The 13,081-nt window shown below is 64.1% G+C and overlaps 2 protein-coding genes across 3 annotated transcripts; one reads left to right on the plus strand and one right to left on the minus strand.

Moving 5' to 3' along the window:
• Window positions 1–6,149: 6,149 nt before the first annotated feature.
• HPCA (hippocalcin) lies at window positions 6,150–9,694 on the plus strand. 2 transcript variants are annotated; one of them, XM_064635135.1, is made up of 4 exons: window positions 6,150–6,225; window positions 7,690–8,150; window positions 8,716–8,821; window positions 9,072–9,694. In XM_064635135.1, the coding sequence occupies exons 2-4, from the start codon at window positions 7,773–7,775 to the stop codon at window positions 9,167–9,169; spliced, it is 582 nt and encodes a 193-aa protein (XP_064491205.1). In that variant the 5' UTR covers window positions 6,150–6,225; window positions 7,690–7,772; the 3' UTR covers window positions 9,170–9,694. The 2 variants fall into 2 exon arrangements, with proteins under 2 accessions (XP_064491205.1, XP_064491204.1); XM_064635134.1 differs by having other exon boundaries at window positions 6,203–6,225; window positions 7,695–8,150.
• Window positions 9,695–9,737: 43 nt separating this feature from the next.
• TMEM54 (transmembrane protein 54) lies at window positions 9,738–11,975 on the minus strand. Its single transcript, XM_064634865.1, has 6 exons — window positions 11,963–11,975; window positions 11,206–11,399; window positions 10,782–10,841; window positions 10,417–10,605; window positions 10,201–10,335; window positions 9,738–10,045 (listed from the first exon to the last, which is right to left on the minus strand). The coding sequence occupies exons 1-6, from the start codon at window positions 11,973–11,975 to the stop codon at window positions 9,953–9,955; spliced, it is 684 nt and encodes a 227-aa protein (XP_064490935.1). The 3' UTR covers window positions 9,738–9,952.
• Between the last annotated feature and the right edge of the window lie 1,106 nt (window positions 11,976–13,081).

Here is a 13,081-nt window from a genome sequence, read left to right on the forward strand (position 1 = left end):
AGGGGGAGTCGTTGCTCTTTTCCAGCCCCATGACATCTGCCATGCTCAGCAGGTGCCCTGGGACCTCACCATAGCACTGACATCCCCTCCAGGGCTCAGGTCCGGGCTGCCCCTGGACTCATGGAACAGACCGTGCTGTGCAGGTCCTTTCCCCGTCCCCTCCCCTTTCCCATCACTGGGCAAGGCTTTTCGGGGTGTCCTGGCCCCCCTGGTCCCCTCTGGGCTCTGTGCAGTGCGGAGCTTCCTCCCCCTCCCCAGCCCATCACTATTCAAGTCACACGAGCCCATCGCGCGTCCCCGTCTGCCAATTAAGTCACAGCTCTAATTACGCACTCAGGCTCCGCAGACGCTCCTCTCTTCCCTCTCCCAACACCAGACGGACACCTGGGAGGCCGCCAGCTGTCCCCTCCTCACGCCCAGCCCCTCCTGTCCCATCCCACCCTCCGTATGCTGGGCTGGGCTCTGGCAGGAGCTGAGCACAGAGACACGGCCCTGTGACACCAAAACTGCCCCTAAGTCAGTGCTGTGGGGCAGGGCCATTGCCAGGGGCCTCCTGTGCAGCCCACGAGGGAATTGGGCATGTGCAGAAATGCTCTGGATGCCCCCTAAAAGAGACAGTCCCAGTCCTGGCATCCCCAGAGTGATGTTGGCAGATCTGGGGGACCCCATGCTCCTGCTCCCCAGAAACCCCTGGCCCCCAGAGCTGTAGCTGTGCCCCAGGAGCAGCTCGGTGCCCCCCACCCCCAGCATCACCTGCACCTCCCTGTGGCACCCCAAGCTCTTGGGGTGAAGGTTCCCTGCACCCCATCACAGAGCCCACCCACAGAACATCACCCGTGTGGACTCCCATTGGGTTGTGTTCCCCCCTCCAGCCCTTGGGGGCTCCTCTCTGGATTTGGACACCCATGAGGGGACTCTTCATGTTGGGGGGACACTGCTCTGGGGGGACTCTGCAGGTTGGGGGGGGGCATAAAGGCATCGGGGCCATGGGGAGGGCTGCGGGAGAGAGGCAAAGGGTGCTGGGTGGGGGGCCCTGCATGGGGGGCTGCCAGGGGTGCTGGGCAGAAGGAGGGGTACAGGATGCTGAGGGGGTGCAGGAGGTGCTGAGTAGGGTGCAGGAGGTGCTGAGCGCCATTCTGGCAGGGTGCTGAGGGTGATGTGAGGTGCGGGGGGTACTGCAAAGTGTGCAAGGGGCGGGTACAGGGCATGTAGAGTGCCAAGCTGGCACGGTTCAGGGGCTGCGGGATCTGCAGGGGATGTGGGAAATAAGGGGTGAAGAGGGTACAGGGTGTGCGGGGTGCGCAGGGGGTGCGGGGGGTGCAGGGTGCGGTGGGTGCAGGGGGTACGGGGGGTACGGGGGGTGAGCAGGGGGGTGCGGGGGGTGCAGGGGGTGCGGGTTCCCGTCCCCGCATTTCGGCGCTGCCGAAAGCCGCTGCTGCCACCTGCCGTCACCGAGGCGGGTCTGGCCCCGCGCAGCGCCGGGTGAGGCGGGGGGCTCGGCCGGGACCCCCCAGCATCCCACCCGTGCCCCCCAGGAGGGGACCCGCACCCCGGCTCCGAGCGGGGTCCTGCCCCAGGGGGCGGGATGGACACGAGGGGACTGAGGTCCCCCAGTTTGGAGTCCCCCAACTCGGAGCCCCCCGGCTCGGAACCCTCCCCCAGCCCAGGCCACCCCGAACCCGCTGCCCCGGCTGCCGCTGCCCCCCCGCCGCGTCCCCGAGGGTCCTCGGTCACCCCGTGAGATGGGGCGAGAGGCCACGAGAGGGAGCCCCGGGCTCGCGCGTGGCCGTGGCACTGGTGGCAGCGGTGACGGTGGTGGCACTGGTGACACTGAGAGCACTGATAGCAGTGGTGGCACTGGTGGTGATGGTGGCACTGGTGGCACTGATGGCAGTGGTGATGGCGTTTTTCCCCTCTGTTCCTTGAAGAGGGCAGGGGGACAAGGGCCAAGGCTGGGTCCAGACCCCCTCTGGGTGCCCTCCCCCCTGCCCCACTGACAGACCCCCCCCATTCTCACCCATTCCTGAATCAGCGGGGCCGTGACTTCCCTGGGACCGTGGCATCACCTCCATGTCCCTCCCTCCTCGTTTTGGGGCACAGCAGGGATGAGCCACAGCCCCCAGCCAGCCCTGGGCATGGCCTGACCCCCCCAGCAGGAGGGGGTCCAGCTGGGGTCCCAAACTGCTGGGCAGGATGAACTGGGGCAGAGCCTGACCATGGGCTGTCCCCAGCACGGCCCGGGGAGCACCGTGACCCCCCCAGGTGGGATGAACTGGGACAGAGCCCGGCCGTGGGCTGTCCCTGGCTCGGGCAGGTGACAAACTCTGTGACCCTCTGGGCACGGTGACAAACTGCCTCCATGGCGGGGAAACCCTTTGAGGTCTTGCACTTCCACAGCCGCTGCCAGGGGAGGTGGCACAGAAAACTGGGCACCACGATGCCCCCAGCACCCCAACACTGCCCCTCCCACAGCCATTTCTGGAGCTGGGGACACGCCTGTGCCCAAACTGCCCCCAAACACACCCCAGCCCTGTGTGCCGGCGCTGCCGAGCACAGTGTCCAGGTGCCAGCGCCCCAAGGGGACCAGGACACACGTCCCCAGGGGCCCCGACCTTGGCTGCCCGGGCGAGGTGAGCTGTACGTGCTGCAGGGCAGCACCCCGGGCACGGCACGTGGGGACGAGGGGATTTGGGGCCGCGGGGACACGGGGATGGAGCCACCCCGTTATGAAACGTTATGAAACCTCCCCCCATCCCCACCGTGCTCAGGCAAGATTTAGCGAGAGAGAGAGTGGCTCCTGATCCAGATGAGATCGGGCATCACAAAGGGCTTTGTATTCCAGGAAGCCTATTAGAGATTTAAATTATACAAATGGGCTTTTTACCAAAGATCCTCATTATCTGGTCGTTTGCTTTTAATCCTCGGCTCTTCCCGCAGCCCCTGCCCCGTGCCCTGCTCCTCTTACCTTCCCTGTGCCCTCCCTGGGGCCGTGCAAAGTGTGGGGACAGGGACAAGTTCTGGGGTCAGTGTGGGCCCACAGGGAGGGGGCTGTGGGGTATCAGGGACACCCTGGTACAACGAGGGGCTGAGCCCCTCTAGCTTTGCCCTCTTCCCCCCCAGTTCATCCCAGTACCCCAGCAGGCTGCAGGGATGGTTTCTGTTGGTCTGTTTGGAATCAAACCTCCTCAGGGCACATTCACAGGACACACCTGGGCTCCTCCTGTGCCACCCTTGGCTCTGTGGGATCCCGGGAGGATGCTCCTGAGGGCACTTGGGGTTGGTGAGGCCAATGCTGGACCCCAAATCACCAGGCCCTGGGCACCCTGGCACCATCCACACCCATCGGCTTGGGGACCACGTGCAGGGCCATGACAAGGCCAGAACATGCTGCCCTGCCTGCAGGGACACGGTGATGTCCCTCCCGAGGTGTCCCCTGCAGCCCCATCCCAACCTACTCTGCTGCAGTGAAGCCTCAGGGGCTTCATGGCTGCTATGACAACGCAGGAAATTCCCACAGAAATCCCTGCGAGGAGGAGGAGGAGGAGGAGGAGGAGGAGGAGAAGGGGAAGGAGGAGGAGAAGAAGGAGAAGGAGGAAGAGGGAAGAGGAGGGGGAATCTCCCAGCCAGCACCCCACATCTCTCCCTGCCAGCTTTGGGAAGGTGTCTCAGCTGTGCTTGTGGCCCTTTCAGCGTCCTCCTGGCAGCACCACAGGGTTGGGGCCAGCAGGAGCCAACCCTGGGCCAGTCCTGCTCCCTGCCCTGCCACCCCCAGGAGACGGTCCTGCTTCCCAAGACACGGCTGATTCCTGGCAGCACGAGCTGTGGTGCCCAGCCCCACGGCAAGGGAGGGGGCTGTGTGCCATAAAACCCCAAGGTTTTGGGGTGGAGGGTGTGGGAGCCAAGGGAGGATGGGCTGGGGGTTGTTTGGCCCCATTCCCAGGGACCCTGCAATCACCCGGTGTTTGATGTCCCTGCCTGAGCCCCCCACACCCGCATTACCCTCCCTCTGCCTCCCACAATCCGTTCCAGCACGAGGATTAGGTGGGTTTAGGGTCGGGTTTGAGTCGGAAATGGGATGCTTTCAAATCAGCCTGCGTCAGTTGGGCCTCTGTCACTCATGCCCAGGGGGATTAAAATAGATATGAGGATTATTGGAGGGGAGATGACACCCCCACCTTGGGGGCCCCCACTCTTCCCCTGCCCTCAGCACCACAGGGTGTGGGGTGCCCAGCTCCAGCCCCCTGGGGTGTCTCCCTAAGGGAACAAATTTCTCCCTTTTTCTCACCTTTCTGCTCATCCCAAGGCCCCACATCCCATCCCACACCTCTCAAAACATCCTTCTGGCATAGAGTGGGAGGAGGCACCACTGCAGCAGCTTCCCGTTCCCATTTCCCTTGTTTCCAGCCCAATGCCAGTCCCAAAACACCCCTTGGGCTTGATGCTGACCCTGGACCCCATGGAGGGTTCCCAGCCTTGCACAACCACCATCCCCTCGGGTGGGTTGGGGCACAGGCCCAGCTGCTGCAACAGAATCATGGAATCATGGAATCTTCAGTGTGGAGGGAACTGACAGGGGGATGGCAGTGCCCAGGAGAAGGCTCAGCACCCAAAGGTGCAGGTGAAAGGCAGGAAGGAGCCTGTGCAGGTCCCTGGTCCTCCAGAGTCCTCCAGCAAAAGGCAGGGCAGCGGTACCACCACGAGGCACAAAACAGGGGGTAAAAACCACAATGAGAGACCAATATTGCCTTTATTAGTAGCAATTGCTCATTCCTGTGGCACATCAAGGTCCCTGTGGTGCTCAGGGCCTGGGCTGGGCCTGTTGTCAACCTGGCAGTGGTTTGGTCAAGCACTGCCCACCCGTGTTCTGAAATACACCTCTGGATTTTGGATGCTTTATCAGGACTGGTCCCTGTCTCCTGCCCTGCTTCAGGTTGGCATTTTGGGCCTGGAGGTGCCAGGTTTTCCCTCCTTGACGGGCACCTGCAGCCCCTCAGCCTCACTGATCATGGAATCATCACTTAAAGTTCCACCCCCTGCCATGGGACACCTCCCACTAGCCCAGGTTGCTCCAAGCCCCGTCCAACCTGCCTTGGACACTTTCAAGGATGGGGCAGCCACAGCTTCTCAGTGCCCAGCAGATTTTGGGGTGAATTAGCCCCATCCTGAGTCCTTCCCCACAGCTCCCCACCCTGGAAAAGCCACCCCAGCCCCTTCCCTGTTTCCCCCAGCCCAGTGGCGGGGCCATGAGTTTAATCACTTTATGTGTGTTTGTTTGTGTAATTCCAGGGAGAGTGCCTCTTCCTCCCATCTGCCCCTGCCATCTGCTCCCCACGGCATTGTCGAGTGATCCCAGGCTTTGAAAATGGAGGGAGCTGGTGCAGGGACACAGGAAAACCTGCTGGGAATGGCACATCCTTATAGAGAGCATCTGTCTCCACTGGAGCCTTTTCCTGGTGCCAAAAGCCTCTTTGCTTCAGCCTCTGGAGTGACTGGGGAGGATTTCATACCCTCACCCGAGTCCTGGGGACACTCAACCCGAAATGTCCCTTTCTAGCCCCAAAACACCTGGCTTGGCACCTTTTTGGGCCAGCAGAGACACAGTGTACCCCAGTGCTCCCAGTATTCCCACTGCACCAAGACCTGCCAGTCCACCCAGTGCTCCCAGTGCTCCCACTGCCTGAAGAGCTGCCAGAGCCCCCAGTGCTCTGAGTGCTCCCAGTGCTCCCAGTGCCTGAAGACCTTACAGCCCACCCAGTGCTCTCAGTGCTCCCAGTGTTCCTTCCCAGTGTTCCCGTTGCCCCAAGACCTCCCAGTGCTCCCAGCGTTCCCATTCCCTGTGTTCCCAAAGCCCCCCAGCCCTTGCCAGTGCAACAGGGGTCCCCCATTTCACCCCAGACCCGCCTTGGGGGGACCAGGGGCTGCACCCCGAGCTCCCTTCCTTGGGTCGGTGCCTCGGGGGGGGGTGTGCGTGGGGTCCCGGGGCGGGTGGGGGATGACGGGGGGGGGATGCTGCGGGTGCCGCCGGTGCCCCCCGGTGCCGGTGCTCCCGATGCCAGTGCCCCCGGTGCCGGTGCCCCCCGATGCCGGTGTCTCCGGTGCCCCCGGTGCCGGTGCCCCCGGTGCCGGTGCCCCCCCGCCGCCCAGCACTGCAGCGGGCGCTCCCGGCGGGCGCTCCCGGGCTGCGTTGGCGCACGGCGGCGGCGGCGGCGGCTGCTCTCCGGGCAGGTAGGAGGTGGTGAGGACGGGGAGAACCCGGGGGGGGACAGGCACACACGTCCTGGGGGCACTGGGGAGCCGGGGAGCCCGGGGCACCGGTACGGACCCAGCCCCGGGCACGTCCCTCCTCGCCGGCGGCTGCAGAGCCGCTCCCGCCCCGGTGCATCTTTCGGGGGTGCCCTGTGTCCACCTCGGTCCCCAGCGCGCCTTTCGGGGGTGCCTGGTAACCCCCCCTCCTCTGAGGGGACCTTTCCTTGGGTGTGTCCCTGGCAACCCCCCTCTCTCCGGGGTGTCCGGTTTGGGGAGAACCCCCTGTAGCCCCGCCACGCTACGGGAGAGTCTTCCCTGGGGGTGCCCAGCCACCCTTCCGGAGGTGTCCGCTTTGGGGTGGTCCTTGCAGACCCTTCTCAGGGCGCTGAGCCCCCCAAGGGTTCCCCTCCTAGAGGTGGGAGCTGCCCCGAGCAGTGGGAAGGGGTCACAGCCCCCTCGGGCATCGGAGGTGGGGGTCGTGCAGCCCCGGAGGGACAAAACAGGGGACCCCTGAGTGGGGTGGGGGCACTCAGATTCTCCCTCGGGCTGCTGGAGGGGGGATGGAGCAGTGGTGGGGGGTAGTGGGGAGACACTGTGGGGGTCCCAGACCTCTGTAACTGGGGGTCCAACCCTACTGGGCTGTTCCCCTTGGGGAGTCCTGTTTGTCTAGTGACACAGAGGAATGGGGGGTTTGGAGGTGCTGGGATCTGTCCCCACTTTGGATAAGGCAGCAGGTGCTCCAGGCACTGAAGCCCCCTCTGCATCCATGAAGCCCCTGAGCCCATTCTCTCCCACGGAGGGGTCACAACACAGCCTTGGGTACTGGTAGTGGGTCAAGGTCCTCCCAGAGCCCCCGGGGTGGGGACCTGTGGTGCGTGGCCAGGTGCTGGACACCCACCCTGCCCTCCTTGGGCCCCTCTGTGCTCCTCGGGGGTGATCCTGGCGGGATGGGGTGTGCTGGGTCCCCCCAGGGCTGTGGGCACCCTGAGGTGGGGAGGGAGCCCCGAGCAGGGACCTGCCACCCCCAGCCCTTCCTGGGGCCCCAGTGCCAGCCAGAGGCATCACATATTAACAGAGACAGCGGAGGAGCTGAAAATAACCCTCCTCCGAGGGATCTGACCCAGATCCGGCCAGCCCCAAAGCTGGGCTGGACCCGGAGCCGCGGGCAACGCTCTGCCGCGGCCGAATCCGGCCCCTTCCCCTCCTCCGGGCTGCTCTGCCCTCCTGATCCCACCTATATATCACCTATATATTATGCAAATGAGCTGTAAGGGCTTATTACGCAAACGGGAGGGGGCTGGCGCTGCCCGGCCCTGGGTGGTCCCCGGGGCCGCCCCCGACGGCTCAGAGCGGCCGGCGGGGATGGAGGGGGAAGCACCGGCGTCCTCCCGGGAATCCGGGGGCTGCCAGGGAGCACTGCCCCGTCCCTCTCCCCTTCTGTAGCACAGAGGGAACCCCGAGCCGGGCCAGGCACCTGCCCCACTCCAGCGCTCGTTTCCCCGGGGCGGCCGGCGGGTCCCAGCAGGATGGGGAAGCAGAACAGCAAACTGCGCCCGGAGATGCTCCAGGACCTGCGGGAAAACACCGAGTTCTCCGACCTGGAGCTGCAGGGCTGGTACAAGGGTTTCCTGAAGGACTGTCCCTCGGGCATCCTCAACGTGGAGGAGTTCAAGAAGATCTACGCCAACTTCTTCCCCTACGGCGACGCCTCCAAGTTCGCCGAGCACGTCTTCCGCACCTTCGACACCAACGGCGACGGCACCATCGACTTCCGAGAGTTCATCATCGCCCTCAGCGTCACCTCCCGCGGGAAGCTGGAGCAGAAGCTCATGTGGGCCTTCAGCATGTACGACCTGGACGGCAACGGCTACATCAGCCGGGAGGAGATGCTGGAGATCGTGCAGGTACCGGGCTCCCCCGCCCCGCCGCGGCTCCTCCTGCGTGGTCCTGGGTGTCACCCCGGTGTCACGGTGGCTGTCCCCTCCCCAGGATGGGGATGTGCACCCTGTGGTACCCCCCTTGGGGGTACAGGGCTTGGCAGTGCCTGGGATGGAGCCTGTTGCTGTCTGCAGCTGTGGCTGCAAGGATCAGTCTAACCCAGAGCTCCTTCCCTGTCCTGGGGGCATCCCTTTGTTACCCCTTCCCAGGACTCTTCCCATGCTTCCAGGGAGGGCTGAGTGCATGGCAGCTGTCCCCAAGCACACCTGGTGGTGTTGGTAAAGGGACAGGAGATGCTCTCCTTGCCTTAACCCCAATCCCGTGGCATGAGCATCAGTGGCATCTCCTCCCTGCAGGAGCAGCTCCAGCTCTGGCTGAGCTGGGAGTTGAAACCCCCCACAGCCCGATCCCATGGGAAAGGTGTTAAATGACATCACCATTCCCAGGGAAGTGAAGCCCAGAGCTGTCCCTGTCTCAGGTGGGCAACGCCAGGTCCCTGCACCCACCCTCATCCCCATCTCCCTCTCCCAGGCCATCTACAAAATGGTCTCCTCCGTGATGAACATGCCTGAAGACGAATCGACCCCGGAGAAAAGAACGGAAAAAATCTTCCGACAGATGGATACTAATAACGATGGTAAATGAGAGGAGATGGAGGGGATTATGGAAAGGTCTCATGGATAAATCCGGGGGGGCCTTAGAAGGAGCCGCACGCACGCTGATTAAATGGCTCATGTCCGCCGGTGTGGCCAGGGCAGCCGGAGGGGCTCAGGGTGCTGGGCACCCCGGGGTGCTCATCCCGGGTGGGTGGGTGTCCGTGGGATGTGCCGACAGCTCTCTGTTCCTGGGTGGTGGCCGCCAGGCTGAGCCGTGTCCCCTCCCCGCAGGGAAGCTCTCGCTGGAGGAGTTCATCACAGGTGCCAAGAGCGACCCGTCCATCGTGCGCCTGCTGCAGTGTGACCCCAGCGGTGCCATGCAGTTCTGAGCCCCACGGACCCCCCACAGCCCCCCCGTGGCCCCCCAAGGCACCCCCGACCCTGCAGCCAGCCACTGCCACCGTCCCTTGCCCGGCCCCCCGCGGTCCCCACCCTGTGCCCTCACAGCCCCCTCTGGGATGAGAGCTGGAGCCCGGCCGAGGCTGCGGCGAGGGGGAGCACAGGGGGACGGTCCCCTCCTGTGCTGGGGGGAAGGATGGAGGCAGGGTCTGCCCCGAGCAAGGATGGTCCCCTCAAACGGCGGGGGGTCGGAGCAGGGGGACAGCCCAGGCCGGCAGGACAAGCTGGCGGTGAAGCCACCGGTGCATCTCTGTCAGGTGCTGGGACACGGCCCGGGGGACAAAGACCCGGTGGCTCGGGGACCACTCCCCTCAAACCCCCTCCGCATGCACACACTGCCATGGGCGTGGGTCGGGCCAGCCCCTTCCCCAGGGCCGGCGCAGGGGTGGGAGCCGAGCAGGGGGGATGCGCTTCTGGTCTTTTAATACCTGCAGAATAAAGTTTGTGTCAGTGCAGTCCGTGGTGGGAAAGGGGCCACTGACCCCCAGGGGAAAGTTCTTCCTTGCAGGGTCTGGATCCAGCCCAGTTGCCCCCTCTGCTGCAGCTCCAGGTGACCCAAGGCCACGGGGATGGGCTCATGTGTCCTGGCTGGCGGAGTCCAGGGGATGTGTCCATCCAATAGCCGGGCTGGGAGAAAGCCAAGTCCTGTCGTGGGGCTGTGTGGGTGCTGGGATGGCCAGGACACATCCACAGGGTCATCTCTCAGGCCCCGCTCAGAGCTGGGCACATTCCATGCTGTCCAGCCTCAGCAAGCCCAGGCACTGCCCTGGGTCAGGGTTCTCTTCAGGAGCTGCCTGCAAGGAGACCTGCAAGCCAGAGAGGATGATGAGAACGAGACCAGTGGGATAAGGGTGTTGGATCAGTCAGTCTTACCCTCATCCTGGAGCCCCTGAGCCCAGCCAGGCCCATCCCAGCCCTGCATGGGAGCAGGCTGGTGCTGAGCCCAGGAACCAGGAGTCACCTTCCTCCGGTGTGTCCCGCGGCAGCAGCGGCCCAGGTGGAGGAGCTCGAGGGCGAGCAGGAGGCAGCGGATGCCAAAGATGATCTCCATCGACTCCAGCACGAGGGACACGGCCCAGAGGGACAGCGTGGAGCTCTGGGGGACATAGGGCATCAGATCCCTGCAAATCCTCCCCATCCCCAGTACACCCCCATCCATAACCCACTGGGCACTCACGTAGACGCGCGTGGGATCGAAGGGGCACTCACGGGAGACCGGGGCAAGGGCGATGTTGGCGACGGCACAGGGGGCCAGCAGTGCCTGGCCCTGGTTGCCCAGGGTCAGCCCGATGGCAACAAGCAGCCCCAGCAGGCAGGCCAGGCAGGCCAGGCTGCTGCAGGCGCTCAGGGCGAGAAGTGCCCATTTCTGCAGGAGGGAGAGAAGAGGCAGCAGGGCGAGGCAGGGCCGTGCACGGCCAACTGCCCACGTGCCCTCCACGGGGACAGCCCCTGAGTGAGGGGATGTGGTGGTCGTGCCCACTCCACGGGAGGGTTGCAGCCTGCTGGGGGCTGGGTGAGGGGTGGGGGGCCGTGGGTGCTTACAAGGGCGGCGGGGGCGAGGTAGCGGGACAGCATGAGGGCAGCAATGCCACAGGAGATGGTCTGCGAGGAAGCACAGGGAGGTCAGAGAGGCCCCAGCGACATCGGTCCCCTTTCCCTGCTGACATTGTCCCCGACAGCTCAACTGGCCATTTCAGCATCGTGGGGGCAGCGCTTCACCTCCCCCAGCCCCCACCAGTAACAAGCCCCTGGGTGTTTAATCCCCTGGTTTTGCTCTGGAAAGGCTTGTTTAGAGCAGGGAAGGGGACACACAGCAATCCATCCTGCATCCTATGTTCCTGCCCACCCTGCATCTACAGCACACCCATCCCAGATCCTCCTGCATCCCAGCTCCTGCCCAGACTGCACCCACGCCACCCCCATCCCTCACCCACCCCGTGTGCCCCAGCCCTGCTGCCCGGGGTACCAGCAGGGCGGCGATGCCGGAGGCGGTGTTGGCGCTGATGTACTGCAGGGACACGGCGTCCCGGGGGGCCACCACGAACCGCAGGACGGTGCCGTGGACGAGGGCCCCCGTGATGAAGTTGAGGTGCCCGACGATGAGGAGGATGAGGCCCGTTTTCATCAGCACCTTCCGGTGGCTGCCGGGATTGAGGTGTCCTGAGAGGAGGGGAGAGGAGGGTGTGGGGTGGCCAGCACTGGGTTGTCCCTCCTGCCCTTGCACCACACTCAGCACAGGGATGGGGCGTTTGGGGACAGCCCCAGAGGACGTGGCCCATGCTGGCGGGGGGATCAGGCAGGAGGTGATGTGGTGGAAGCCACTGGTAGCTCAGGTATGCAAACCACTGCTCCAGCCGGCTCTCCTGGGACCAGGAGGTGGTGTGGGGCCAGCAGCCATTGGGGACAGAGGTCCCTGATGGGGTTGAGAAGGGCTGGGGCTCCCTGGAGCGACAAAGAAGCTCTGGGAGAGCAGCTGTCCCCGAGTGGCAGCTGCAGTGCTGGGTTCTGGCAGCCGGTACTTTGAGGAGCAACTGTGGGGTTGTTCCTCCCTTGGAACCCCCCCTGAGGCTGCTCTGCTCACACACCCACCATCAGCTGGTGCTCAGCCCAGCTCCATCCCCGACCCCTCAGCTCCCCTCCCTCCCTCCCTGCCTCAGTTTCCCCTGCAGGAGGGCAGTGCTGGAGCCCTCCTGTCAGGATCACCACGCCAGAGCCAGACTCACCTCCTTGGCACATCTTCACCGGGTCAGGATCAGGCCATCAGAGCCCCTCGATGCCCAAGGGGCCTGGCCCACCCTCAGCCCCGAGGCAGACGGGTCCATCGGGGTCCAAATGCGTCTGATCAGGACCAGGGCACCAGAGCCACTCACCTGCTGCACCCCACTGCTGCTCCAATTCCTGTCAGACCAGCTCCCTGGTGAACAAAGGGATAAACTCCACCTTCACCTGCATGTCCCACCCCTGCACTCCCCTTGCTGCCGAGCCAGCAGCCATGCCGTGACATGCTGTGCCATGCCAATACCCCATGCCATGCTGTGCCATGCCAATACACCATGCCATGCTGTGCCAATACACCCTGTCACTCTGCCTCACCCCCTTCCCCACCCGTTCCCCCCTCCCCAGCACGCTTAGGTTATTCCACCCTACAGCAATGGCAGCAGGCTGGGATCCAGCCAGGCAGGTCCAAGGCCAGGGGCTGAGGGTCTGGGAAGAGGCAGCCCCTCAGGCTGGGACACTGCCAGACCACAGGGGACAGGCCAGCACTGCCAGGTACCTGCAGAGAGAGGGCAAAGCAGCAGGGTCAGGGCAGGTGGTGACTTCCCAGAGGGTGACTCAGAGGAACCAGTCTGGTGGCCATCGCCCTCATGAAGCTTCCAGGGAAGTTACTGACAGCAGGAGATGGGGAGAGGGATGGGGACAAAGGCTTGCTGAGGTGGCTGCAAGAAGAGCACTCTGCTCACACCGGGGGGGCTGTGGGGACCCTCCCTCACTGGTGGGAGACCCTCACTAATCTCTCTGCAAAGCTTGTTGCAGACAGGAGGCACCAACAGCTTAATTACAGGGACAACCCTGGTTCCTGGGAGCAATCTGGGGAAGAGCCTGGTCTAGGTAGAGAGTCAAAAACATTAGCCCAATATCCCACCTGAGCCATCACTCAGCCTCCTCAGCTCCCATACATACAGCTGGGAATTTGGCTTTAGTCCCCCCATCCTTCCCCTCCTTTAACCTGTACCCAGCCCTGCTGCACATGGAGAAGAGAGAATCCTCCTCTTCCCAAGCCTTTGGGAACAACGTTCACAAACGCCTGAGCCAAAGGCAAAGGCAGCTGGAGGATTTCCCTG

This window comes from Pseudopipra pipra, chromosome 24 (assembly GCF_036250125.1).
Source record: "Pseudopipra pipra isolate bDixPip1 chromosome 24, bDixPip1.hap1, whole genome shotgun sequence".
Taxonomy (NCBI): Eukaryota; Metazoa; Chordata; class Aves; order Passeriformes; family Pipridae; genus Pseudopipra; species Pseudopipra pipra.

Coding starts and splice junctions, on each gene's coding strand:
- TMEM54 (XM_064634865.1), bottom strand. Junction 10,842..11,205: donor CCGGCATCGCCGCCCTGCTG/GTACCCCGGGCA, acceptor GCTTCCTCGCAG/ACCATCTCCTGTGGCATTGC. Junction 10,606..10,781: donor ACCTCGCCCCCGCCGCCCTT/GTAAGCACCCAC, acceptor TCCCTCCTGCAG/AAATGGGCACTTCTCGCCCT.
- HPCA (XM_064635135.1), top strand. CDS start 7,773: ATGGGGAAGCAGAACAGCAAACTGCGCCCGGAGATGCTCCAGGACCTG. Junction 8,151..8,715: donor AGATGCTGGAGATCGTGCAG/GTACCGGGCTCC, acceptor TCCCTCTCCCAG/GCCATCTACAAAATGGTCTC. Junction 8,822..9,071: donor GATGGATACTAATAACGATG/GTAAATGAGAGG, acceptor CCCTCCCCGCAG/GGAAGCTCTCGCTGGAGGAG.